At 35.3% G+C, this 25,488-nt stretch overlaps 1 protein-coding gene across 5 annotated transcripts; it reads left to right on the plus strand.

Moving 5' to 3' along the window:
* The first annotated feature begins 731 nt into the window (after positions 1 to 731).
* BCLAF1 (BCL2 associated transcription factor 1) lies at positions 732 to 25,086 on the plus strand. 5 transcript variants are annotated; one of them, XM_045294666.1, is made up of 12 exons: positions 795 to 1,188; positions 4,183 to 4,295; positions 5,028 to 5,936; positions 6,944 to 7,609; positions 7,762 to 7,931; positions 10,250 to 10,355; positions 11,341 to 11,425; positions 14,039 to 14,214; positions 15,326 to 15,506; positions 17,097 to 17,243; positions 22,258 to 22,470; positions 22,622 to 25,086. In XM_045294666.1, the coding sequence occupies exons 2-12, from the start codon at positions 4,192 to 4,194 to the stop codon at positions 22,625 to 22,627; spliced, it is 2,763 nt and encodes a 920-aa protein (XP_045150601.1). In that variant the 5' UTR covers positions 795 to 1,188; positions 4,183 to 4,191; the 3' UTR covers positions 22,628 to 25,086. The 5 variants fall into 5 exon arrangements, 4 of the variants coding, with proteins under 4 accessions (XP_045150602.1, XP_045150604.1, XP_045150601.1 ...); XM_045294668.1 differs by having other exon boundaries at positions 803 to 1,188; positions 7,463 to 7,609; XM_045294667.1 differs by lacking the exon at positions 17,097 to 17,243 and having other exon boundaries at positions 744 to 1,188.
* Positions 25,087 to 25,488: the final 402 nt, after the last annotated feature.

A 25,488-nucleotide genomic window follows, 5' to 3' on the forward strand; every position in this document is an offset into this window, starting at 1 on the left:
GCAATTTTTGCAGACACAAATCCTTGTATTTTGTTTTGCTCCCTTGGCGATTTTTATAGAGGAGCCTTGGCAAGGTGGGAAAACTCAGCAGCTGCTTGTAGGGAAAAAGATGAGGCATTCTGTTCCCCAAAAAGACAGTGCACTTGAAAATCCTCTGGAGCCGTCCTATAGGGTTGCTATTCGTCAGAATGTACTTACGGCAGTGGGCTTGGTTTTGTTTTTTTTGACCACTGGAATAGAAAACCACTATTACTCACAAGGCTGTCAATATTCGTGCTGTTGAGTCACTTACAACTCAGTGTGACCCTGTTGGACCATCCAGAACTGCCCCATAGGGTTCCCAGTGCTGGCAGTCTTTACAGAAGCAGACTACCTGCCACGTTCGTCTTCCTTGGTGAGCAACTGGTGTCTGAACCAATATCCTTTTGATGAGCAGAGTGCCTAAACACTGTGCCACCAGGATTTCGTCACTATATTTAGTTCATATTTTGTGAAGAATTAAATTTACTTGCTTAATGTTGATTTAGAAGTATTGCTTTCTACTAAATAGTTGCTTCATTTGCTGTGTATTTTGAGAGTGTCCATAACAGTGCTTTATGCATAGTTTTGAGATACTGGGATGAATTTTGTGTGAATTAAAAAAAAACAGTTTCAGATAAAACAATCAGTGAAAGGAAGTCCTAAGAATAAGTCACTGAATTAAAATAAACTTAAGTGTCTCATATAAGTGAAAAATTGCAGCATTGTGAGTATATCATATATTCAGATGACATTGCTTATCTACTTAGGAATTTCCTGATAGGATACGATAACTTCTGCTTTTCAGATGCCCAAATTGCTACAGTTATTTCATGTATTTACGATAACATGCTATGGTGCTGTCAATTTCATGATATACTACCACGTATTGTAATTTTAAAGAATAGTTGAGGTTTTTTAATGGTTAGTACGTTTGCTATACCCTCATTCACTTTTCTCTACCCATAAGTCATAAGTGCTGTTATTAGCATTTACTGAAGTACTCAGTGAGATGCTTTGTGACACAATTAACCTTAAATCAACCTCGTTTTATTTTTGCTAGGAATTTGAATTTAGAATTTAATTTCTCAGAACATTGTCTCCAGGAAGAATTTGACACATCTCAAAGACTTCACTTGATTGCTTGGTCCTGAGTAAATAAAGCTCCAGGTAAATACTTACTTTTCAATTTTGACTTACTTGGGAAAATGTGGCTGCTAAAGAAAGGATTCATATTGAATGATTAGAAAGGATGTGATCTGAAATCTTTTGGTTTTAGTGACTTTTATGACGTAAACCATATTTTAAAAGTTAGTCTTAGGAAAGTCTGTCTACTGCATCTATTTTCATTTCAATATTAAGACTTGAAACACACATCAAGCTATTTAAAAGTAAAACAAAATACCATACTTGTCTAACACATTTTCCCTAAACAAGAAGAGTGCCATACTTTATTAAATGTATTTTACATGTACTTATTTTAGTCTTTCAACAGTTAAATGAAGCATGGTTATTTTCTTTAATTTCACAGATGAAGAAACTGAGTTACAAAGAAGTTTAAGGAATTATACGCAAAGTCACACAGCTAAGGAAGCATAGAGCCCTGAATGTGCAGTGGCTAAAACACCCACCAGGAGAAAGACGGGGGTGGGGGTGGGGCTTGTTTCCATAAAATTTACAGCTTTAGAAAGCCTATGGAGCGATTCTGCTTGGTCCACTATGGGTTGCAATAGACCTGATGGCAGTGGCTTTGGCTTTGGTTAGTATAATGGCAGAGGCCACGTTAGCTCTTTTAGCTGAGTATATTTGTTGTAAGAGGACAAATATGCTTTCTTAGTATGTACTTTGAAATTTCAGGTGTGCCAATGTAATAGAAAATGTGTTGCTTAAAAAGAAATTTCCCCAGGTTCTGCCTATATATCTCTCTAGCTGTGCTACAACCTGGGATATCAGTAAATAAAAAGTCAAAAGGCATTGTTCTTGTCTTCACCAAGTACCAGACCAGTGGATAAAACAAACCATAAAAACAAACCCGCTGTCATCAAGTTGTTTTTGATTCATTCTATGTAGAGCTTCTGAAGCTGTTAAGGGAGAAGACAACCTTATCTTTCTCCCATGGAGCAGCTGGTGGCTTTGAATCTGTTTGGGGAGGGGTCTGGATTAGCAGTCCAACCCCAGGCTTTAGTTAATGGTGCCATGGGTAATACTGATTAGATGGTGGTGCTGTAAGAAGTACTGAGGAGTGAAATCTTGAATCTATCTTTCTACCCCAACGATTTTTTTTTTTTTTTTTCCTTCCTAATCAAGGTGTTCCGGATTGAAAAACCTAGAAAATTTATGAATCACCTACCAGAAATTAGTTTCAGTAAGCTTAGGAAACATAAGAACAGATTTTAGACCTATAAGTGTAGCCCAGCACCTTTTTCTAAGCGTTAGTGCCTTGAAAGTATTTCTTTCTAAAAAAATTAATTGCAGTTTTGCCTTTCCCTGAGAGCCACAAAACCATTTGCTGTCCAGGTTTAATTCTTAGAGTGTGTCCATGTATTTCAGAATTGAAAGAATTCAAATTTCTGATGTTAATTGAACTGTACCGAATGCAAGTTATATAAGTAAAACTGGGGAAGCAGTATTTTGAAAGCAAATAGCATAAACTATCAAAAATTCCCCAAAGGTCCACATATATTTCAAAATGAAAATATATTTTTTTATCAGTTTCATTACATTGTCATAATAAAATTACAGAGTTTGCGTTGTTAAATTTGTCTTGTATTCTCTTAGGTCTCCCTGTACTAACTCCTAAATTTGCTTTATGCCTGTTGCAGGTCTTATCCCACATTTTAAAAATTCCAAACCTACAGTTTGTTCTTTTTGTCTTTCTTGGTTACTTGGGTTGAGGAGAAGAATAAGAGTAGAAGACAAAGGTGTTCGTTTGTCTAATAGAGGAAGTTATGTTTTATTTTGAAATACTTATCTGAAACCTTTGACTTTGTCATTTAAGTTCTTTAAGGAGAAAGTATGCAAATGATACTCATACCTCAGTTCTTACAGATGGCTATTTCACAATAGTAAACAAAGTTTAGATAAAGTGAGGCCTTCAAAATTACTGGGTTGTAGGAAAAATGATTTAAATGTATGGGAATTACAGACTTAAACATTTAATAGTTGAATTTTAGGAAAACAATTTATAGTAATAAAGTACAAATTTGAGAGTAGGTATCTGTAGCAAAAGTATACTTAAGGATCATTGAAAAACTGAAAATTTGGAATGGAGTGCAATGATTTTATATATATGAGGGCTTCGAAAAGTTTGGGAAAATTTCATTATATTTTGATTACATTTTCCTATGAACTTTTTGAAGTCCTCTTATGTATATTGCATTTAATAGTTTTATAGAAAGCAAATCTTATAAATCAATTGTACTGTTACTGATTTTGTACTGTTGTGTTTAAAAAACATGTCACGGTCCCAGTTTTCTTTTCTTCATGGTTCTAATATATATCTGTCTTGCAGTAATCTAATTTCTTTATTTCTTTTCATCTTCTTACCAGAAAGCTAGAGGAGACTAGATATTGTCACATTTTCATTCTACTGTCATGATAGCTGAGAGCAGAGTCATGCTCCTGTGTGAGAGTGAGTGAACGCTAGCTCTAGTTGTTCAGAGAATTAGTGCCTTATTCTCCTAGGAGACGCAGCCAGAACCACTGAGATAGTATGTATTTGATATGCTCAGTTTAGTCCCTTTGCAAGGTCATAAAGTGCCTATGATTACATTCTGGTAGGTTTATTTTTTTCTATAGTAATGTGCCATTTTATTCTCCTTGTTTCAGCTTCCTTATTTGTAATACTTTGATGCTATTTATCTTTTTCAGGAGAGGTAGGCATTTGTATTGGGCGTGGAATAACATCTAACATGTTGCTACAGTCTGATACTGTTCTTTCTGGCTTCTGCAGCTACTCCCTTTTTGGTTTAAGGCACATAGGTGGGGCAGTGCACAGAAATCTTTGTCTTCAGTATACAGGGTCGACCACACAGGTGAAAATACACTTTTAGTAGGGATAATTGATGATCTTCTAAATATTTATTTGAGGACAATGGTAATGTTGAATGACATCTTTATAATCATGTTGTAATTTTAACCTTTTTTACTTTTTCATTTGACTAGGAGCAAAAGATGGGTCGGTCAAATTCTAGATCCCATTCTTCAAGATCAAAGTCTAGATCACAGTCTAGTTCTCGATCACGATCAAGGTCACACTCTAGAAAGAAGAGATACAGGTGAATTTATGTAATTTTAAGTATTTTAATCTTGATGAGCATGCCAGTTAATACTTAGTGAGTGCTTATTCTATAGACCGAATACTGATCCTGTAATTTTTATTCTCAAATGAACCTTATCCTCATTTTAGTGTTAGAGAAGTTGAGAATTGCTCAAGTTGTAACTAATTAAATAGCATAGAGTATTTATTTGAATACAGTTAGCCTGACTCCCTGTCTCAGATTCTTACTACATTGTGCTCATACTTGGTGGGTTTCTTTGCATTTATCCATAAGCTTAATCAAGAGTTTAATTAGATAACACAGAACTATTTGACAGTAGACAATATGTTTTTTTTTCAGTTTCTCATTTTGATTGGGGAGTGGGGGGCTCCTCAATAAATTTTTTTCATTTGTTTTAAATTGACCATTCAGGTTGTTTTTTCTTCTAATAGTAATAAATTTAATGTTTTCATAGATACACTATGCTTTACAATCTGTCTCATAGTTAGATGGGTTGATTTCTCCTCCACGCCCTGTTTTTTTGAGCTTTCATTTCTAAGGTCCTTTATTTTCAGTATCGACCTTTGAAACGAAGCTCTTTTCATTGAAAATGCTAGCTTTTTCTTTTGTCTGAGGATTTGTTCATGTATACTGTTAGGTTTTATAATTTACTTAAATGTTTTACTCAGCAATTTTTAGAATGGTAGAATGGAAGTGTTTTTCTTGCATTGATATTTATTTCATTTTTAGTTCTAGGTCTCGTTCCAGGACATATTCAAGATCTCGTAGTAGGGATCGCATTTATTCTAGAGATTATCGTCGAGATTACAGAAATAATAGAGGAATGAGAAGACCTTATGGGTACAGAGGAAGGGGTAGAGGGTATTATCAAGGAGGAGGAGGTAGATATCATCGAGGTGGCTATAGACCTGTCTGGAATAGAAGACACTCTAGGAGTCCTAGAAGAGGCCGGTCACGTTCCAGAAGTCCCAAAAGAAGATCTGTTTCTTCGCAGAGATCCCGAAGCAGATCTCGCCGGTCATATAGATCCTCTAGGTCTCCAAGATCATCATCTTCTCGATCTTCATCCCCATATAGCAAATCACCTGTGTCTAAGCGAAGAGGGTCTCAGGAAAAGCAAACCAAAAAAGCTGAAGGGGAGCCTCAAGAAGAGAGTCCTTTGAAAAGTAAATCACAGGAGGAACCAAAAGATACATTTGAACATGACCCATCTGAATCTGTTGATGAATTTAATAAGTCAGCCGCATCTGGTGATATTTGGGCTGGCCTTTCAGCTTATGATAATAGCCCCAGATCACCCCATAGTCCTTCACCTATTGCTACACCACCTAGTCAGAGCTCCTCTTGCTCTGATGCCCCCATGCTCAGTACAGTCCACTCTGCAAAAAACACCCCCTCTCAGCATTCACATTCCATTCAGCATAGTCCTGAAAGGTCTGGGTCTGGGTCCGTTGGAAATGGGTCTAGTCGATACAGTCCTTCTCAGAATAGTCCAATTCATCACATCCCTTCTCGAAGAAGCCCTGCAAAGACAATCACACCACAAAATGTTCCAAGAGATGAAGCTAGAGGGCGTTCCTCGTTTTATCCTGATGGTGGAGATCAGGACACTGCAAAGACTGGAAAGTTCTTAAAAAGGTAAGAATAAAGTAATGTTAGGCAATACTATTGATACTTATAATTGAATTTCGTAAGACTACATTTCATTGAAGTATGTATACATTTAACTAGTGGTTTTTGCTCATGATTTCCTTTTTTATACTGTCATTCCAGATTGTATTTTAAAATGTTGCGAGTTCAAAAAGCTTGTTTTCTCATCCCTTCTTGAATGTGACCTAAATAACAAATTTACATGATGCGATTCTTACTTGGGTGGTACTTTAAATAGCCCAGCTATCAATTTTTATTCATTTGATTAAGAAAAGATGTTGCTCACCTGATGAACTGATATGGATAGGTGTTTTGTGTTCAGGTTTTAAGTGTTCATTAGAGTTGGTAAACAGCATAATGAAAATTGGTTGTTTATCTAGTGTGATTAACTTGCTGTTTATGGTATAATACTGGACAATCTACTAGACTTAATTTTTTCTTGAACTGATACTGTTTCAACTTAATATTGGCAGATATGATTTTTTCTTGAACAATGTATATGAGTTATTTTGTGATTTCAGATAAAGAATATTAAAAACATTCTCATTGAAATACATTTTTGTGATCACTCGTGTATATTAATAAATGAAACAGTCTGAAATTTTTAGGAGATTGAAGGAAAAATTCTAATACATATGTTTCTATTAATGGTTCTAAGTGCCAAAAATTAAATTTAGGCTGTATTGTAAGTTGTACGGCCCTTGTAGAAATTTGCATTTGTTAATGCAGAGTCGTAGTCTGTGACTAAATATAAGAATTTTTGAGCATGGCTTTTGAAATTTCAGGAAGCCTAATAAGTAAATTTACTTTGAAAATCAGTAATGTACTCTGTACATTTTCAATCACTTCTATATGCATGGCTTGATAAAGCATTTTTCAGTAGGACTTTTTATTTTACTGGTCCTGTGATGTTGGACAACAAATTTAAGCATGCGGATCATCTGCAGTGAATGCAATCCAGAGTTACCACCCTCTTCTTTGCTTATTATTTACAGGTTCACAGATGAAGAGTCTAGAGTATTCCTGCTTGATAGGGGTAATACCAGGGATAAAGAGACTCCAAAGGAGAAAGGATCAGAGAAAGGGAGGGCAGAGGGAGAATGGGAAGATCAGGAAGCCCTAGATTACTTCAGTGATAAAGAGTCTGGAAAACAGAAGTTTAATGATTCAGAAGGGGATGACACAGAGGAGACAGAGGATTATAGACAGTTCAGGAAGTCAGTCCTTGCAGATCAGGGTAAAAATTTTGCTACTACATCTCACCGGAATGCTGAGGAGGAAGGACCCAAGTACAAGTCTAAAGTTTCACTAAAAGGCAATAGAGAAAGTGATGGATTTAGAGAAGAAAAAAACTATAAACTTAAAGAGACTGGATACATAGTGGAAAGGCCTAGCACCACAAAAGATAAGCACAAGGAAGACGACAAAAGTTCTGAGAGAATAACAGTAAAGAAAGAAACTCAGTCACCTGAGCAGGTAAAGTCTGAAAAGCTCAAAGACCTCTTTGATTACAGTCCCCCTCTACACAAGAATCTGGATGTACGAGAAAAGTCTACCTTCAGAGAGGAGAGCCCACTTAGGATCAAAATGATAGCCAGCGATTCTCATCGCCCTGAAGTCAAACTCAAAATGGCCCCCGTTCCTCTTGATGATTCTAACAGGTAATGAATTCCACATTGATGCTCAGTAAATAATAACTTATGGGTGGGGAGTTACCGGTAATATCCTAGTTAGCTATATTATGTTTTGAACATAGCATTTTGGGATTGAAACCAATGATATATTTTGTTTTTGTGTTTGTTACACGTTCCAGACCTGCTTCCTTGACTAAAGACAGGCTACTTGCTAGTACACTTGTCCATTCTGTCAAGAAGGAGCAAGAATTCCGGTCCATCTTTGACCACATTAAGTTGCCACAGGCCAGCAAAAGCACGTCAGAGTCGTTTATTCAACACATTGTGTCCTTGGTTCATCATGTTAAAGGTATGCTTAGTATTGTGAATTACATTTTTTTTTGGAAAGTAAAGACAAAAACCCTAAAGAGTAGTAGTTGGGTTAGTTATTAATATCGTCAAGGAGTAGATGCACAAGCAAGGACTCTTAAAATTTTGATTAAGAACAGTCTCATGAAAGAGAAATTAGTCTTGCTTAGTTAGTAATGAAATTCATGAAGGTATTTAACAAAAGGTGATCTAAACACTACCCAGAGTTAAAACATGCCATAAGAATCTATATTATAAGGAAACATGATGTAGATCTAATGCAGACGGTCTATATTGTAGTGTGTCATCCGCTGTACCTGATTTATGTGAAGTGCAGAATGTTTATGGATTATCTTTTGTTGCATGCTAGTGTTTGGTGTAGTGTGCCCTTGGCATAGATTCAAAACACAGTGGTTGTTGCTGAATATTATTTACTAAGAATTACCTAAAACTTCTAAAGAAACCTGAAACTAATGGAAAACCGGTATTAACTTCCCAGCATGTTTTCATGTGCTGCTTCAACTTCTTATCATACTTAGCTTTTTGTTTAATGATGGTAAATGGACCAGAAATGTTGATATTTTTAAAGTATATAGTGACTAGATGACGAGTGAGTAGGTTATAATTTAACTTTTATTAGTGGTTAATGATGACTTTTTTCAGATATTAAAGATAAGGGTGTTCATTTTAACTGAAGGCAGTCCTTTTCTATTCACTAGTAAGTGTTTCTAGTTTCAAAATTACGTAATTTCAAAAATTTTAAGGGATGACATTTTGGGCAATTAGGTCAAGTTTTTGTTTTTGTTTGCCTTTTATTTTACCTTTGTGTTTAAAATTTCAAAAGACAACTTACTAGGTTCTTTTCCTGGAACCTTTTGTGGCTGTTGGTCTTCATCTTTCCTTTTTTCCCCCAATTTTTTATTTTTTGACATGAGTAATTCATTATCATAGTAGAACCTTTTCTTTGTGCACTTATATATCCAATACATACTGTTTTTTTACTGTTAATTATTTAAACATGATAACATAAGAGAATTTTGTTACTTGGCTTTTAAATAGGTTTGAGAACCAGTTTATGACCCTATTACTATGGTAAAGGAAATATGAAACATTAAATTTTTACATTTTTTGCTTTTTTGGACTTGTCCCCATTTTATAATTTGCTGCTGAATTTTGAGATCACATTTTGATAAAAATATTTTTCCCTTTTATTTTTCCCTTTTTAAAAGAACTGAAGTTACGTTTCATTATTCATGTTGTGCAACCGATCTGAACAGCTCTTACTTTATATAGAGCTGAAAATGCCCAGTGATGTTTTCTTTTTCATTGTAAATAGGTCCTGGAATATGTTTTGAAATGGCAAAATCCATGTTTCAAAGTAAAATAGCTGTTGAAAGATACAGGCAAAGTTGAATCTTCTGTCTTCCTGGCAAAAATGGCATAAAAACAGAGTTACTAGCTCAAATTCCTGGGTTTCATGGAATTATGATTGAGGCACTACCCTTGTAGTGGCCATTACAAGTTTTAATGATTGGTTATGAGACATTTGCTGGATATTGGGCGGTAAGTTGACACAGATGTATGTTGACCTGTTAAGCAGATAGCTTGCTTCATAATGTAACATTTCATAGCTCATGACTTTATACGTCCGTTTTACATTTCTTAGCTTATCTCTTGAACTGATTTAAAACTAATCAGTACTGACAGTAATAATTTTAAAATTTACTTAAAGAAAGGCATGATAACAATATCAAATGTGCCGTCATGTTTGCCAAGATGCCAGATCTTTTGGAATAATTCATGAGTGTTGATTCTAAAGAAATATCTACCCATTTGAAATGACAGTATTCAGTTTTTTTCTTAAATCCATTTTTTATGGATTATATCAACACAATTCTTGAAATAGTTTTATTTACAGAAGCCAGCTTTGTAGTTAATTCAGTGTTTTTTTGTGTTCTGCAAATGGTTACTTGAGGTAACTTCAATGGTTCATTCGGGTGTAAGGGCATCCATTGTCTCTTTTTATATTGATTGATGATGTATGTAGTGGTTTACAGACTGTTGATTTAATTTGTGGTCCTTGGATTATATATGGCTTTGAGAGGGGCCTGTGAGGCACTTTGCACTGGCGCTTTCTCAGTATTACAAGAATTTAAAATGAAAAGGGTAGTGATTCTATGTAACACTTGGTTCTCTTCTGCTAGGTCTCTTGAGCATTTGAACTTTATTTTTACCTGCTACGTGGCTTTCTGTCACAAGTGCAAAATCTCTTTTAAAGTAAAAGTAACTAATAGGACAGTATTTCTCCTAAATCAACAGAACAATACTTCAAATCAGCTGCAGTGACCCTAAACGAGAGGTTCACATCATATCAGAAAGCCACTGAAGAACATAGTGCCCGGCAAAAGAGCCCTGAGATACACAGGTATGTATTGAAATGGCATATAAAAATGCTTTGCTAGGAACACTCTGTTTATATAAGATTACATTGGAAGTATGCTATGAAATTTAACAATGAACTTTGATTACTCCTTATTTATCCATTAAATAAATATTTCTAGGTATGAAAGTTTTATAATTTACTGTTTCTTCTTAATTTTCAGGTTACTTGGTTAAAACTGGATATTAGAACTTAAAAATGTTAATTTTTGTCACGTCACAGTATGGAATTAGATTCTTACCATTCCTTTTGGGTTGGGAGTGGGGAGAAGGTGGAGTAGGAGAAGGTAGATAGATGCCTATAGTTAGGCTTGAATTCACTCCCAGAAGGCCTGTTGTAAAATGAAAATGCATGGTGAAAGGGACATGAATGCTTAACGCCAGGCAATTACACTCCAATTGTGGCTCTGCACTTGAATTGCCATGTGAATAAGCTATTGAATCTACGATTATCCCCTTTTATATCTACAAAATAAAATTTTATATATACAAAATTCAACTTTGAAAGATAGTCAAATTGAAGATTGCCTGTGATACTAACAAGGGAAGGCACAGAAAGATGCGCTGATGAATATGTAAAAATACTGGACTAATAAAAATAATCCAGTGCTTAAGTGCTTATAGAGGGTGCTGGTGTATTATATTACTCGATAAGTTGATATCTAAAATGATAAATTAAAACCACATTTTCCATTTTAGATAATTAGAAGTTTGGGTGTTTTCAAAGCATAGGTTTCGTTTATAGATATATAAATATATGGTTGAATCATTTTAATTTGTTCTTAATGATTATTGCCTATTTTATTCTAGCTGATGAATAGAAATTGGTTGGATAGTCGTATTATGCTAAGTAAGTCAATTAGGGGGAGAAATAATTGCCTCTAGTATTTCTTTACCACAAATAGATAATACTGAGAAATGTCTGGAGCTTTAAAGTCAAAGTGACCCACAAATAACTATTTTGCATTAAGGAGAATTGACATCTCTCCAAGTGCCCTGAGGAAGCATACCCGTTTAGCCGGGGAAGAGAGAGTTTTTAAAGAAGAAAATCAAAAGGTATGTTTTTGAATGTACTTTTTTCTCCATGTTAACTTATTCTCAAATGACATTGCACTATAGTGTAACAGATCAAAATGTCCATAGATATCTTCTAATTGTTTGTATTAATGTAGTCAGCATTCCTTCCTAGAGGAAATTAACATTTCAAGAATTGTTATAAATAAAACAAGAGTGCTTCAAAATGGTAGTGAAAGGAATTAGGTAAAAAATCTAACTAGACGAAGAATGGAAATTATATTGGGATTTCTATAGTGTTTGGTGAAATAGACAACCTTAGAGTAAAATGCTCATTCTAAAAAGTATCTCTAGGTTTTCCACCAAGAACAAGTAGTAGTAATACTCATGGTACTGGTATTTTTAATCCTGGCAACAGAGGGCACAAAGCATTTTAAGAACTGATTTACAAATGAACATTAGGGAAAATAAGTTGTCACTATTGGAATCTGGATGGGGGAAAGCTGTGAATGGGGAAAGGAAGGCTGTGTAGGATCCAGGAACAGGGCTCGAATGGAATGGAATGCAGTGGTTGGGGTGTGTGGAATGTTTGTTATCTTTTAATTTTACATACACCTAGGTTAGACATAGTTAGATTCTAAAGATCAAGTAGTTATATAAAAATGGATGTTATTTCAAAATGGAGGTGACCACATCGGATTACAAAGTAGGATGACTACATGATTACACAATTGCCAGATTACACACTTGTCAAATGACTAAGAATCATAGCCCAGCCACTTTGACACAGAACTGTAACTTTCACAGCTAGTGTTGCTCTTGCCACACCTCTCAGTGTTAGTTACTTCTATAAATATACTGTTATGGGCAAGTTTGTCAGGTAGTACTTTCTACTGTTGTCATAAATGAGGTCATCAATAAGTAAGGCTATAGCTATAGGAATTTTCTACGTGGACTTGTCTGTATGATCAGTCATAAGGCATCTAGTAGTAGAATTACAGGGAAAGGTAGAAAAAAAGCAACTGTATGTTGTATTAAAAAATGACTAAAGGGCTTTGTAAGTACTGGTTGGTTCCCTATCCCAAGTTTTCTAAGTATTTCATATCCTGGGGAAATCACTTACTTTAATGAATCTTGGTTTTCTAATCAGAAAAATGAGAGTAATAAAAATGGCTTGTTCTGCACAGGTATTTAATAATTAGATTCATAAATTGGACTATTATTAACAGCCAACAGTAATGTACACGTTGTTTTAACTTGGCATACTACAAAGAAAGTGGTTGCTTTGCATAGACATACTGATAATGGAAAAATAGATTTTCAAATTGGAGTACTCTTTGGCTTTTACTGTAAATACTTTGGATTGAATGTCGATTAATTTTGTTTTCCCAACTATTTAGTCTATTCATGTGCTTTGACATTGAGATTCTTACCTCCTCTCTTAGTAATTGAGACCAGATTTTGATCTGGAAGAAAGGGGTAACTGATAGATGGATGAGAGGCCACGACATGGTTTTTTATCCTTCATCTTTCTGAATTAACAGTTAACATGTATGTTAATAATATATAATCAATGTGTATATAGTTTGCCATTTACAAAGTATTTTCACTTATGTAATCTTTGCATTAGTGGGCTTTGTAATACTATATGACTAGGCAATTTTTGCTCTTGATTAGATTTTTTTCTTTGTTACTCTTTGGGTGCAAAAAAATGAGTAGTTGATAGCATTTGGATATATATACTTTCAGTTCTTGGATGATTATAAATATTACACCTACACTTCCCAGAGTAAATGCTTCTTACTGTTGAATACTAGCAAGGATGTCCACATTGCTTAGCATCTTACTGATGTATAATTTCTCTTCATTCCTAGATGCCTCTTTCCATCTTCCTAAATTATATAGTATTTGAAAAAGCAATGGAACAAGAAGGAGGTGAATTGTGACCCAGTTAAACTAATGTCCGTTGCAATACCTGACTTGAGAAAGGGCAGTATATGGCCCAAGATACTGAGTACAGGATTGGGAATAATCTCTCTCTGGCTTTGTTTTTATCCCTATTCAAACGCAGTTGGTTTCATGAGTTACATTCCACTTGCATGTTATGGAAATTAGAGTACTTAACGTTTGAAGTGTCTTTTGTTGGGTTGATCAACTTAATTTGGAAAGAGATTGATAATATTGAGGTTTAAGTAATGAGAACATTATTCTAGGGCTCTTTAACTTTATAGGACAGAAAGGCTGTACCTCAACCAAAATTATAATTTTTTTATTATTGTCCAGCTATTTATAATTGAAAATTTTAAAAAGAGTTACTTGGAAGGAGGGATGATGGATTAATGAGAATGTGTCGAGTTGAAAAATTGTATTGTTTTGCTGTTAAAAAAAGTATTAGGAATTATTTTGAGCAAAAACCTCTAAAATGCTCCCTTTTTAGTCTATAACAACTTTCAAGTTGTACAACATTTATATACAGATGCTTTGTAAAAACATTAAATACATTTTTAAACCAAAACTATAGGAATGTAGTCTATTGTAACCCATTCTTTTCTGATATTAAAATATCAGTTTAGAAATTGGCATAAAATCTTACTATAAATGTTATTTTGCTTTTTTTCTCCCCTGAAATCTGTGCTTTACATCTGTCTTTTATAGGGAGATAAAAAACTAAGGTGTGATTCTGCTGATCTTCGGCATGACATTGACCGTCGTAGAAAAGAAAGAAGCAAAGAACGAGGGGATTCCAAGGGCTCCAGGGAATCCAGTGGATCAAGAAAGCAGGAGAAAACGCCAAAAGAGTACAAGGAGTACAAATCTTACAAAGAGGACAGGTAATTGTTAAAACTGTCTGAGTTAGGTTTTAGCTTCTAATTAGCCTTTTAATAATTGTCAGCTTAATTGCTTTCAATTTTGACTGTGTAATCGAATGTTTAAATTTAAACAATTAAAATTATTTGTTTTACAGCAAAAATGTATTTGTCTTTTACACGGCTAATGGTGGATGAGGACAAAAACTTTGGAATAGCAAGCTAACACTGAAAAAAAAAATGACAAATTAATGTGTCCTATTATCCAGGCTACATCAGGAGGTTGGACTTCAATGCAGTGCATTTCTAGAAACAGTTTGTGTAAGAACTTTGGTTCGTTATGCTTGATTCCGCACTTTTTCAACTCATAACACCCAGAGTACAAGAATTTTAAATATATCTAGTGGTTTTTTTAACATGAGATACGGGGGGGAGGACGGTTTAGTTTTTATGAAATGGCAATGTGTGCTAGTCTTTCGAAGTAATGTTTCCATGGATACTGTTAGCAGTGGTAAGAGTTACTGCAGGTATGACCTTTCGGGTGTTATATTAGAATCATGTAAATTTGATCATAAAGCCAAATAAATAATAGGAATACAAAGTATTATTAGAGATAATTGCTCTTCTTGCTGTTCATTAGGTCAATGGTGGATTTCACTTGCTGTTTATTTATCACTTGTATTGGTAATGTCATATATGCGTTTTATTTCTATTACGGTGTTTTGGCCAAACCATACCAGCTGTTCTCACCCAGGGTGTACACACTGCAGTCAGTCATTTTGAACTTGGCCTTAAGAACATTCTTACTTTTTCCTATGCTGCTTTCCCTTTCCTTAAAATACAATGAAGTAAAAGAGTTAAAAGTATTGTAGAACTGAACTTTTAAAGTTTGTTTTGCTGCTAGTTTCTAACTGGCAGGCCCTAGCATAGTTTTCAGTAATGGAAAACAAATACTGAAGAAAGGCAACAGATTGTGTCAAAGTTTAACACCCAGTCATTTTACATATGCACTAATTTTAATAGGGGATAGTTTTTTTTTCCACTTGAAAAATATCCCTTTTGTTATAAGATTCAACAGGGTCTTTGTGATTTTAAAAAGTCACATACTCTTTTATTTTCTCTCTTTATTTTGCAGTAAACATAAAAGTAGAGAGCAAGATCATTCTCGATCTTCATCCTCTTCAGCATCACCCTCTTCTCCCAGTTCTCGAGAAGAAAAGGAGAGTAAGAAAGAACGAGAAGAAGAATTTAAAACTCACCATGAACTGAAAGAATACTCTGGCTTTTCAGGAGTTAGCCGACCACGAGGAACCTTTGTAAGTTCTGAAATTGTCTTTGGTCACTTGGTAGGACTTTACCTTGTGGTGGTGTACATCAGAAAAGTTGAATATATGCTCTAGAGCAGGGGTCCTCAAACTTTAAACAGGGGCCCAGTTCACTGTCCCTCAGACTCGTTGGAGGGCCAGACCATAGTTTTTTAAAAAACTATGAACATATCCTTATGCACACTGCACATATCTTATTTTGAAGTGAAAAAACAGGGCAAAAACACCCAGTGAGCGGATAAAATGTCCTTGGCGGGCTACAGTTTGAGGATGCCTGCTTTAGAGTGTCTCTTATGTGATCAGTACTCCTACTATTAATTTTGAAGAAGGAAGTTATGTCACATTCATTTAAGAGAGTCCACTTTGAGATCTGGAGGATTACTTTCTTGATTTTGAGATTACTAACTGCTGTTGTCCAAGATTTTTCATTGAATAATCAGGGAAAGGGGCTTTCAGTTTCGTAAAATTAGTTAATTTTTGTAGAAATATTTCTAAAACAGCTTTTTTACAAATTTCTATTACAACTGATTTTCATTTTTGCCTGTTATGTCCTTGTTTATTTTATATGTGGATTTCAGTTACAGAGTATTTTCTCCCTATGTGACATTAGTACACCCTATGCTTTCATAAAGTTTTTATGTAGGTATGCATCGCTTTACATCAATATGTTCTCTGAATAGGGGCTTATGAGTTTTGGACATGGTGTGAACACCATATTAAAACCAGGGGGCCTGCAGTGGGTTGGCTTTGTAGACACTGCTGCCATTGCTGCTGCTGCTTCTGCTGTCAAACTGCCAACAGGCCAGAGGAACCAGTGGAAGTGAGCAAGGGGGATGCTGAGGGAGCCCAGCTCTGCCTGCTGTTCTGCTTTGCCTGCTCTCTGGACAAAGCCCAAGAGCCTGTACCTAGTGCCATGTCCTCTGCCTCGTCCACCTGTGACCCACTGAGTCTTGTTTTGAGGTCTTAAAAATCATTAATAGGAGATAGTAAACAAAAAGAGTGGCTTTCTTTTTAAAAACAACCCCAGCCCCCAAATTTATGGGACCATGAATGCATATGTAGCTGGACATTATCCAGTCAGAAATTGAGCGATGCATACCTTTAATTATGAATGGCTTCATAGCTTTGCATCTTCTTGTTGCTTTAATTTCTTCATTAACATTCATACCCTTCAAGTGTCCAGTGGGGATTGTCAGGGTCCTTCAGTTAACATTTGGGAAAAAGAGATTTGCTTTTATGGTGACAGGTGTGCTTGAACATTTGAGGCTCCATTGATATCAAAGGAAATGGAGAATTCTTGTAAAAGGGGGAAAAACACTAATTTGACTATTTTATAGTATTAGTTGAGGCCATGAAAATACAGTATTCTAAAGCTTAAGTTGAGTATAATTTTTTTAAGTTGAGTAGGCCAAAGTTTTTTTGCTTGTGGTATAAAATCGCCATCCGTTACCATCCTCAATGGCTATGCAATTAGGGAGGAACGTAGGGAATATGTTTTTTGTTACTGCAGTAAATTACAGTTTGCATGTAACTAAGTACCTTTTGATTGCATTACTAAACAACTTTGTTAATGTTAATCAGTTTCGAATTAGAGGCAGAGGAAGAGCCAGAGGAGTTTTTGCTGGGACAAATACTGGTCCAAACAACTCAAATACTACTTTTCAAAAGAGACCGAAGGAAGAGGAATGGGATCCAGAATATACCCCAAAGAGCAAGAAGTACTTCTTGGTGGGTTTTAGAAATCTGTTTATTTGGTTTGCCTTAATTTTCAAAGCATACTGGGTGAATACATTTTTAAGTACAGACATCCACCACTTTGAGATGATCTCATCTTAATGTGGAAACCCTTTGTAGTTTTGAACATGTGGGTCCCTTTAGCCCTGTTTATCTTGACTAACCCAGGGTAAGCTAAAAGTATGTCTGATTTGACAGCCATCTTCAGAGATGATTACATTGTAGTTTGCATATGTAGTTCTTTGTACAGTTTTATATCTGTCTTTAAGACAGTGTCAATGGTGGGAACTTATGACTTAGATTTACCTTACATTACCTTACATCATATGACTGTAAATAAAACAAAAATACTGGAGAAATCCTTTTAAAATACATGTAATTAAGGATCTTGTGGAGGCTGGTGACTCATTGGCGTGAAAGGAAGGTGAAAAATCACCTTGTGAAGAAGTTACTAGATTACACTGATCTGGTTTTTGTGGTGAAGATAGTTTCCCTGTCTATGTGAAGTGATTTACAAGGGATGCAGCTAGAGGTGGTGGAGGACCTGAGGGATTCTTTAGGCAAAGATCAAGATGTCCCACCTTTTGGCATGGGGCAAGAGCATCCTGCATCTTAGAGACAGATTTAAACAAGTCCAAAGCCATTACCAGAAGCATTCATTTTTTTTTCCCTCATAACTTTCAGAGAAGTCATATTTCAGAGAGATTGATGTGAACTTGAGGAAAATACAGGATTTACAGATTTGTGTCTCTATTTAGCTATTATGAATATTATTTAATCTGAGTATCTTTGGCATATGTGGTGTTGTGGTTACATGTTGGGGTGCTAATTTTAATGTCAGAAGGGGGAAAATGGGACTTTCTACTCGTGAATGGTCACAGCCTTGGAAACCCACAGGGCAGTTGTACTTGTCCTGGTGGGTCACTAGGTGTCAGCCCCGACTGGACGACAGTGAGTTTGGTGTATGTGCTGTTGAAGGAAGGAAGAGCTACTCTCTGAAGATGTCTCTAATTTTTCTAGAAAATGGAGACTAGTCTCACTTGTTGCCACCTTATTTGGTACTTTAATGGTCATGAAATCTGAAAAAGTTAAAATGCCTTGTAGAGTATATTATGAATTAATATTTGCTCGAAATGCTCTTTTCTTGGAGAAATTTATACTTGTTTCAGACCCTTGAGTCCATAACCTGAAAAGTAAAAATGCTGGTTTGTTTGACCTTTTTTGTAGTACAAAGTTCGAACATTGTATCTATTTTCAATGGAAAAATTCAGTCAGAAATTGCAGTTTATGCTATGTGTTAAAGTACTAAAGATGGAAAGACAAATGTGGTTCCAAATGCTCTGCTGACAAATTAGTGTGGTGATAAAACCTTGTAAACACATAGGTTGACTTTCAAAAGGAGGAATGGAGATTTTTGGAAAGGGGAGAGTGATTTGGAAAGATTTCAGAGATAAACTTGGCTTGAATTTTGATCTTTAGATATAGCCATGTGCATCAGCAGGAGTGAAACAAGCTGGCACAAAGGGGACTTCGGTACTTAGATGGTTTGTATAAATTGGGGAAAGTAAAGACTTAAAAAGTCCTGCTGGAACCTGATTGTGGAAGCCCGTAAACCTTATTAATAAATTTGAGTTATAATAAGAGTTTAGGAAAAGCGTGATTGTGAAAACAGATTTGATAGCAATCGAAGGTCTGAACTAAGGTCTAAGGTGTTAGATTTGGAACAAGTTAAGAAAGTAGTATTGATGAGGATTCACTCAAGAACCCACTAGTTGGGAATGAGGGAGGGATTTATCTAAAATAGTGAACAGAGAGGGAGGAAGAAGACTGGAGATGAAATTCCCTTCAGGAGAGGTTGAATGTGAACTAACTGCAGTGGAGTAGTCTAATTGATAATTCTTAGTATAAATCTAGAGGAAAACATCTACAGGTTACTCCTAGATCACAAATAAAGCTATAATAAAACACAGAAGATGGGGGGAGGAAGGAAGTGACAGTAAAACGTTTCAGGCACAATAACCAAGTATGAAAGGTCAAAAGGTAAGAAATGAAAGGTGAACAAAGATAACAAATATTATTTACCACCTTTGACATTTCCATATTTGACATACTTCGACCAGACCGTTTTCTATGGCATTCTTTCAAAACCTGGCACATCATAGCTTGTACTTTAAATTGGGATGTACTCAGGTTACTATAGACAGGCATTCTTTTTACTAATCGAGAAGAAAATGATTTTAGGAATCTAGCCACTGCAAAGCTGCAGTAACATTTTCTATGTGTCCTACACATTGAGCTGCTAACCTCAAGGTTGGCTGTTCCAACTCACGAGTTACTTTAGAGTAGAAATATGAGGCTGTCTGCTCCCATAAAGATAATAGGTAGGGTTGACCCTGCCCTATAAGTCAGTCAACCCCATAGCAGCGAGTTCTTTTTGGTTTATTCTGCACTACATTTAAAAACGTCTCTGTAAAACATGCATATGTCTATCAGATTTGTTCACATTAATACAAAGAAATAGAAACAGGTGTAATGCAGAGAAAATGAGGTTGAGAATTACAGGCTAGGTTCTTTAATGTGGACATTTTGTCCATATTGGTAAAACATTGATAATGAATATTAATGGCTAACATTCACTGATTATTTATTATCTGAGGGATCATGCTAAGTGTTTTCATGTGTATTGCCTGAGTGCTTTGAGGTTTTGACTCTACTTTTACACTTGAAGTGAAAAGCTTGGACAGAGTAATAAGAGAAAGCTTTTGAAAGTTTGTGGAAAAAAGGAATTTTTCTGTGAACTTGTTGAAAGGCTCCTTGTCTGAGTAGTAAGATTTGAACCCATGGCTTGAGTTCTTAAACACTGTAGTAGTCTTTCTACAGTAGTAAACTGCTTGTGACATTCATTTTACAATCTTCTGCAGATTCCCATTTCAAATTTTGGATTTCCACAAAAATAGAATAATGTTTTCAGCAATTAGTACTCCAGGAAGGATATCAGTCTAATTTAAGACCCGAAATTTTCTGGAGGAATGAGTATGAAGAGGTAAAGCAAGTAAAGAACTGAAGTGGTTCATATTAAATATTGATCTGATACTATCTTTGAGGGAGAAAAGAAATCCGTGATGGGAAAATCGGTTAAGGATTGGACTGGGATAGGTCAACCTTTTGAAAAATATCACTGTAGGACGAGGAACGCATATTTTGTCATGATTATGGATTCCTTTATAAACAGCTAACATCTCTGGCCTCATACTAATTGGCTGCAGTAATTCATAATTGTTTATTTTAGTGCTATTCAAAGGATAAGAATTGATGGTTGTGAATTAGTACACTTAGCATTAAAAATCTTACTGGGGAGCTGCCAGCAATACCTTCCTGAAGAAGTTTCATCTTCAAGCTGCACTTCTCTCTGGCCAGTTTCAAATCGCTGAATAGCTAAAAGTAACTGCTCTGTTACTGTTGGTGTTTGGTTGTTGCCACTGCTTTTTCTGCTAAGCTACATGATATGGTAGTCTTCGCCTGCTCCCAGGATGTCTGGGGCATGTCTCTGGGTGATGATCATAGGAGGTCTTGGACAAGTTAGTGTCTCAGTGCCTGAGTTTGTTTTTTTTTAAACTGCAGTAGTAACAATATCTATTTCACAGGGTTGTTGTGAGGATTACATGCATAAATACATGTGAAGTGCCCAGAATACTGCCTTACTGGTATTAAGTGGCAGAGTTAGGATTTAAACCCATGTTGTCTACTTTGAAAACCTGTTGGCTCTTCCCATAAATCTGTGAATACAGACTCTAACTAGGTTTGGTTTACCAATCCCATGGGAGCATGTAACTGATGGCATTGTTCAGTGTGCTCTAGACTCTTTAAATAGCTTCTTTGGGGTTTAAACTTGGAGTCTATCTGATGTTCTGAAAGTTAGACTTGATAGTTCACAACGTTTTTCATCTCAGTTGCACACACCTCTAGCTGGTGATCTAGTAATGATTTAGAAAAAGTATGATTAGAAATTGCTAAATGCTGTCATATAGTGTGTTGATTATATGTATGCTGAGCTCAGCTTAAAGGAGAAGGCCCATCTAAAGTATATGTGCTTTGGAAAGAGTACTCATCACGTTAAACTAAAAGAAAGTTTTAGTGCATTTTTGATAGTTGGTGAATAGTGGCACACCATCTTGTTGACCACATGCTAGCTGTCTTTTAAAGGTTTGCCTTATTTTTCACTTTGTGGGTTAGAACCTTTAGTTTAAAGTTGAGATGGGTAACAGGAAGCGTGCCTCTAGCATTTTTCGATTATTTAACTTTTGATATGGAATGCTCCTGTATAGCTGTCCACAAAGCCAAGCACTTTGCACATTTGCAGATTGTCTTGCTTAGTGGAACAATCTAAGGAACATCTATATTTGGAGAGTGAAGAACTAAGGTTGGAATGTGATAAAGTAGTTAACGTTGAAGGAAGGCTGAGGTATTAACTCTTGGGAAACATCATGAGAAACTCCCTAGCCTAGAACATTGATGATATCTATCATACATACTGCTCTAGATTAAATCTCTCCAGTAAAATTTTGAAGTCTGATCTACATCTGGGGTTTAATTAAGATGTCAACTATTTTATTTCATCAGGTTATGATAATATGGTGATATTTTTTCGTAAGACTTGCGCCAAATCTTTATGATTAAAGTAATTTTTTAGGGAGAAATGTTGGTCATTTTATCTCATTTCAGGCAATAGGGTAAAATTAATGAAAGGGCAAAGTTCAGATCCATGAAAGTGTGATAATCTAGCAGGTGAGGTTGCATAAATAATTGCAGCCTTCATTGCATTACTGTACTTATTTAATATGTTCTTGTTGAAGAAAAAGTACAGTTTCATTGGTTTTGTTTTAGTGTTATATTACCCATCTCATACTCAATCTTCAGAAAATTCTAATACCATGACTTGATGGAGGGAAATAATCATTTCCTTTAGAAAAAGCCATTTCATTCATAATTGTTTCTAACCTTTCTGTAGCATGATGACAGAGATGATGGTGTGGATTATTGGGCCAAAAGAGGAAGAGGTCGTGGCACTTTCCAACGTGGCAGAGGGCGCTTTAACTTCAAAAAATCAGGTAGCAGTCCAAAATGGACTCATGACAAATACCAAGGGGATGGGATCGTTGAAGACGATGAGGAGACCATGGACAACGCTGAAGAAAAGAAGGATAGACGCACAGAAGAAAAGGTAGGACACGCCAGCTAATTAGTAAGAACAGTCTTTTCTTCAGTGTGGATTTAAAGGGAAAATTAAAATTACTTAATTTTTAACAACAATAATTATAGTTCATTTTTACTGTCTGCATCTTTGTTAATCTTTATTTTCTTTCTCTTTTTAGGAATAGTTCATCTGGAGTAACCTTACAACAGAACAGAACTTGCACCCATCATATATTTTTTTTACTTAATTTTTGTTTTCAAATAAGAATGTAAGCATTCACTTAAATTTTACTGTTTGCAAGTAGTCAGTAGATATTTTGTTTTAAGACTTTAAATATCTTGAAAAATAGTAGACTGTATGTTGAAAATTGTACTGAAATAAAGTAGAAAATTGTTAGTACCATATTTGTAACTATCAACCTAAAAAAAAAAACTTTGCTGTTTTTGTTACATACATTGTAATTCTGCTTTGTCTATAAGATATGGTCAAGTACTGCTCTGTGAAAGTTCTGATTCTCTTCCTTCCCTGTTTGTTAATGTTTTATTCTGAAGTAAACTTTAGCTCTACATAAAAATAAATCTGAACAGAAATTGCTTATAGAGGCCACATTAATTATTTTATTTGTATACGTCTGTGTAACGTTTTTTTCTTCATTTGCAAACACTACCCCTGTAGGGTGATGAATTTTTGAAGTATACCACAGAACAAACTGTTAACAGATGGAAACGTTTGAGAGAATTGAAACGATGAAATTTAAAGCAAGCAATGATTTACAAACTTTTTTAAAAACAATTCATAATTTGTGAATTAGCTGGAGGTTCTAGAAACATTCTTAGCAGCCTTTCCTATGGGGGTTCAAAACTCATGTTCTCCTTTTTATTTACGGTTTGAGTCGTCGTTTCAGATTCACATGGCAGCTTTGAGAGGGGAAACTGGTTTGCAGTAATCATTGCAAAACAAAGTCCCATTCATTCCTATTGATGTCTTAGGAATGACAAAACTCAGAGCAAAACTGAAAGCTTGTTGGTCTAGAAGAGGGATAGATCCTGCATAACTCGACACATTAACACAGTGTACTTGATTTCATATCTTAACTATTTATTTGGATGTCAAATACAGAACCCCATTAGTTTGTAGTGTAATTGTAAGAAAAGCTACTGGAACACAACTGTTCATTTGTATTTCAAGTAACTTGTTTTCAAATGTCACCAATAAATAGTTCTGGGAGGAGGCTTGTTGCAGCAGCACTCTATAATGGTTTTTACTTTTCCCTTCTATTTCTTTTCATTTTGTAAAGTGGCTCTTTTTATTCCTAAGGGCTCTCTATTCAGGTAGATAATCTTTCCATTCAAAATTGCATCACCTTTTATACTTCTGTTGATAGCTCTTAAAAGAATGGAAGTCAGAAATAGTAAATTTTAATGCCAAGTCTGTCCGCTTACACGCACACATAAGACAACCAAACGCCTCTTAGTTAATCCAGCATCTGAATTAGTTGAATATGTTGGCATTAAATAGAGATGTTGTGTATTCTGTTCATGTAAATGTTTTGACATCTTGAGCTTATATGAGTCTGCATCCTCATTTTTGATCATTTGCAATGCTTTTTGCACTATTCCCACAGGAGCCTGTAAAAGCAGCTGATAGGGGAGAAACATAAAACACCAGTATATGCTATGCTTATGATCCTAATATTCTTAGTGTTGCATGATTTCCCCCTATTTTCTCTTATTCTGGAATTTTTTAATTTGGTGGAAATAGCTTCAAAGAAATTATGTGCTGTACCCTTAACACAAGAAAGATTTGGTGACCATTTGTTTTTTACAGTCCACTTTTATTTTCACAGTTACTCTTTGGTTAGATGCTATCATTCTATGCATGACTAAAAAGATACTGATTTATTCTGCTTAAGGTAGTAGGATAAAGCAGATTTGCTGAGAAATGGTTTAAATGTGGGAATTAAAGTTTCCCAAGTCTTTATGAGCAGTTATATTTTAAGTGCAAAAGCATTGTTTTAATATAAATAAATGATTTGGTTACTTTTATTCTCTCAAATAATTAAAACTGAGGAAGGAGTATCCTACCAGAATATAGTACACAGAACGAGGATGAGAACTTTGCAGTTAAACTCTTCTCCATGTTGCTGTGATCTTCTATTTCAGAGCTAAGGAAATAAAGTAACCTGTATTTTATTAAATCATAGTTTTAACTCCATATTTGATGACATGATAAAAGCTGAATGGTTCCTTTTGCTAATGATACCTATTTACAAGTGCCAGGAAATACGAACTCATTGATAGCTGCATTGACAGACTTCCTTTTTGTTTGCTAAAGGGAAGGTAAATGAACCAGAAAGGATTAAGAAGGCTGTTTAAGAAGGTGTGACTCAGTTCTTTCTTAGGTGTGCATACGTTCCAACATCGTGGTGATATAAAGCAAAGATAGTTTTCCAGTTGCAGTCTACTTCAAGGAATTACTCAGATTCCTTTTTGTCACAGTTAATACCAATGTTGGAATCAACAATTTGAAAAAACTAACCAAGAAGAATGAATGTAGATGGCTAAACAACTCTTAGTCTGCTGTATAATGCAACAGGGACCCTTGTAAATTGTCATATGCCAATAAAATGTCATTAAGTGGTAATAGCTGTTGTTTGTTTACCTAATTTTGAGACTTTTTTTACCTGTCTTATACAATGAATTCATATGGCTTATTTCTGGATCTTATAATATCGATTGGTGGAAATATTACTGGTTTAGAGCTTGGGTGGATGGGTGTTGAGAATGTTTATGAAATCCATCCAGACTCTCATATTTTTATTTCCTTTAAGAAAATCAAATCTCCTACCCCCAAGTTGGTGAGCCAGTGCCACTGAATATAGGAATTCCAGATACAGCCTCATAATGATGGAGAATCGTTATTGCTTTCCATTTAAAAAATAGGTTTCTTCACAAAGTTCTTGGAATCATGCAATTAAAAGATAATTTACCCACAAACTTTGGGAAGCCCTTTACAGAGTCATTAACCAATATTGATAGGTGGTCC

Source organism: Echinops telfairi, unplaced genomic scaffold (assembly GCF_000313985.2).
Source record: "Echinops telfairi isolate 266 unplaced genomic scaffold, ASM31398v2 ScPeMD7_3533;HRSCAF=4204_0, whole genome shotgun sequence".
NCBI classification, from domain to species: domain Eukaryota; kingdom Metazoa; phylum Chordata; class Mammalia; order Afrosoricida; family Tenrecidae; genus Echinops; species Echinops telfairi.

Excerpts from the sequence above, each read along its gene's own strand:
- BCLAF1 (XM_045294666.1), top strand. The coding sequence starts at position 4,192 with ATGGGTCGGTCAAATTCTAGATCCCATTCTTCAAGATCAAAGTCTAGA. Across the intron at positions 4,296-5,027 it reads TCTAGAAAGAAGAGATACAG|TTCTAGGTCTCGTTCCAGGA; the intron begins GTGAATTTATGT and ends TTTCATTTTTAG. Across the intron at positions 7,932-10,249 it reads CTTGGTTCATCATGTTAAAG|AACAATACTTCAAATCAGCT; the intron begins GTATGCTTAGTA and ends CTAAATCAACAG.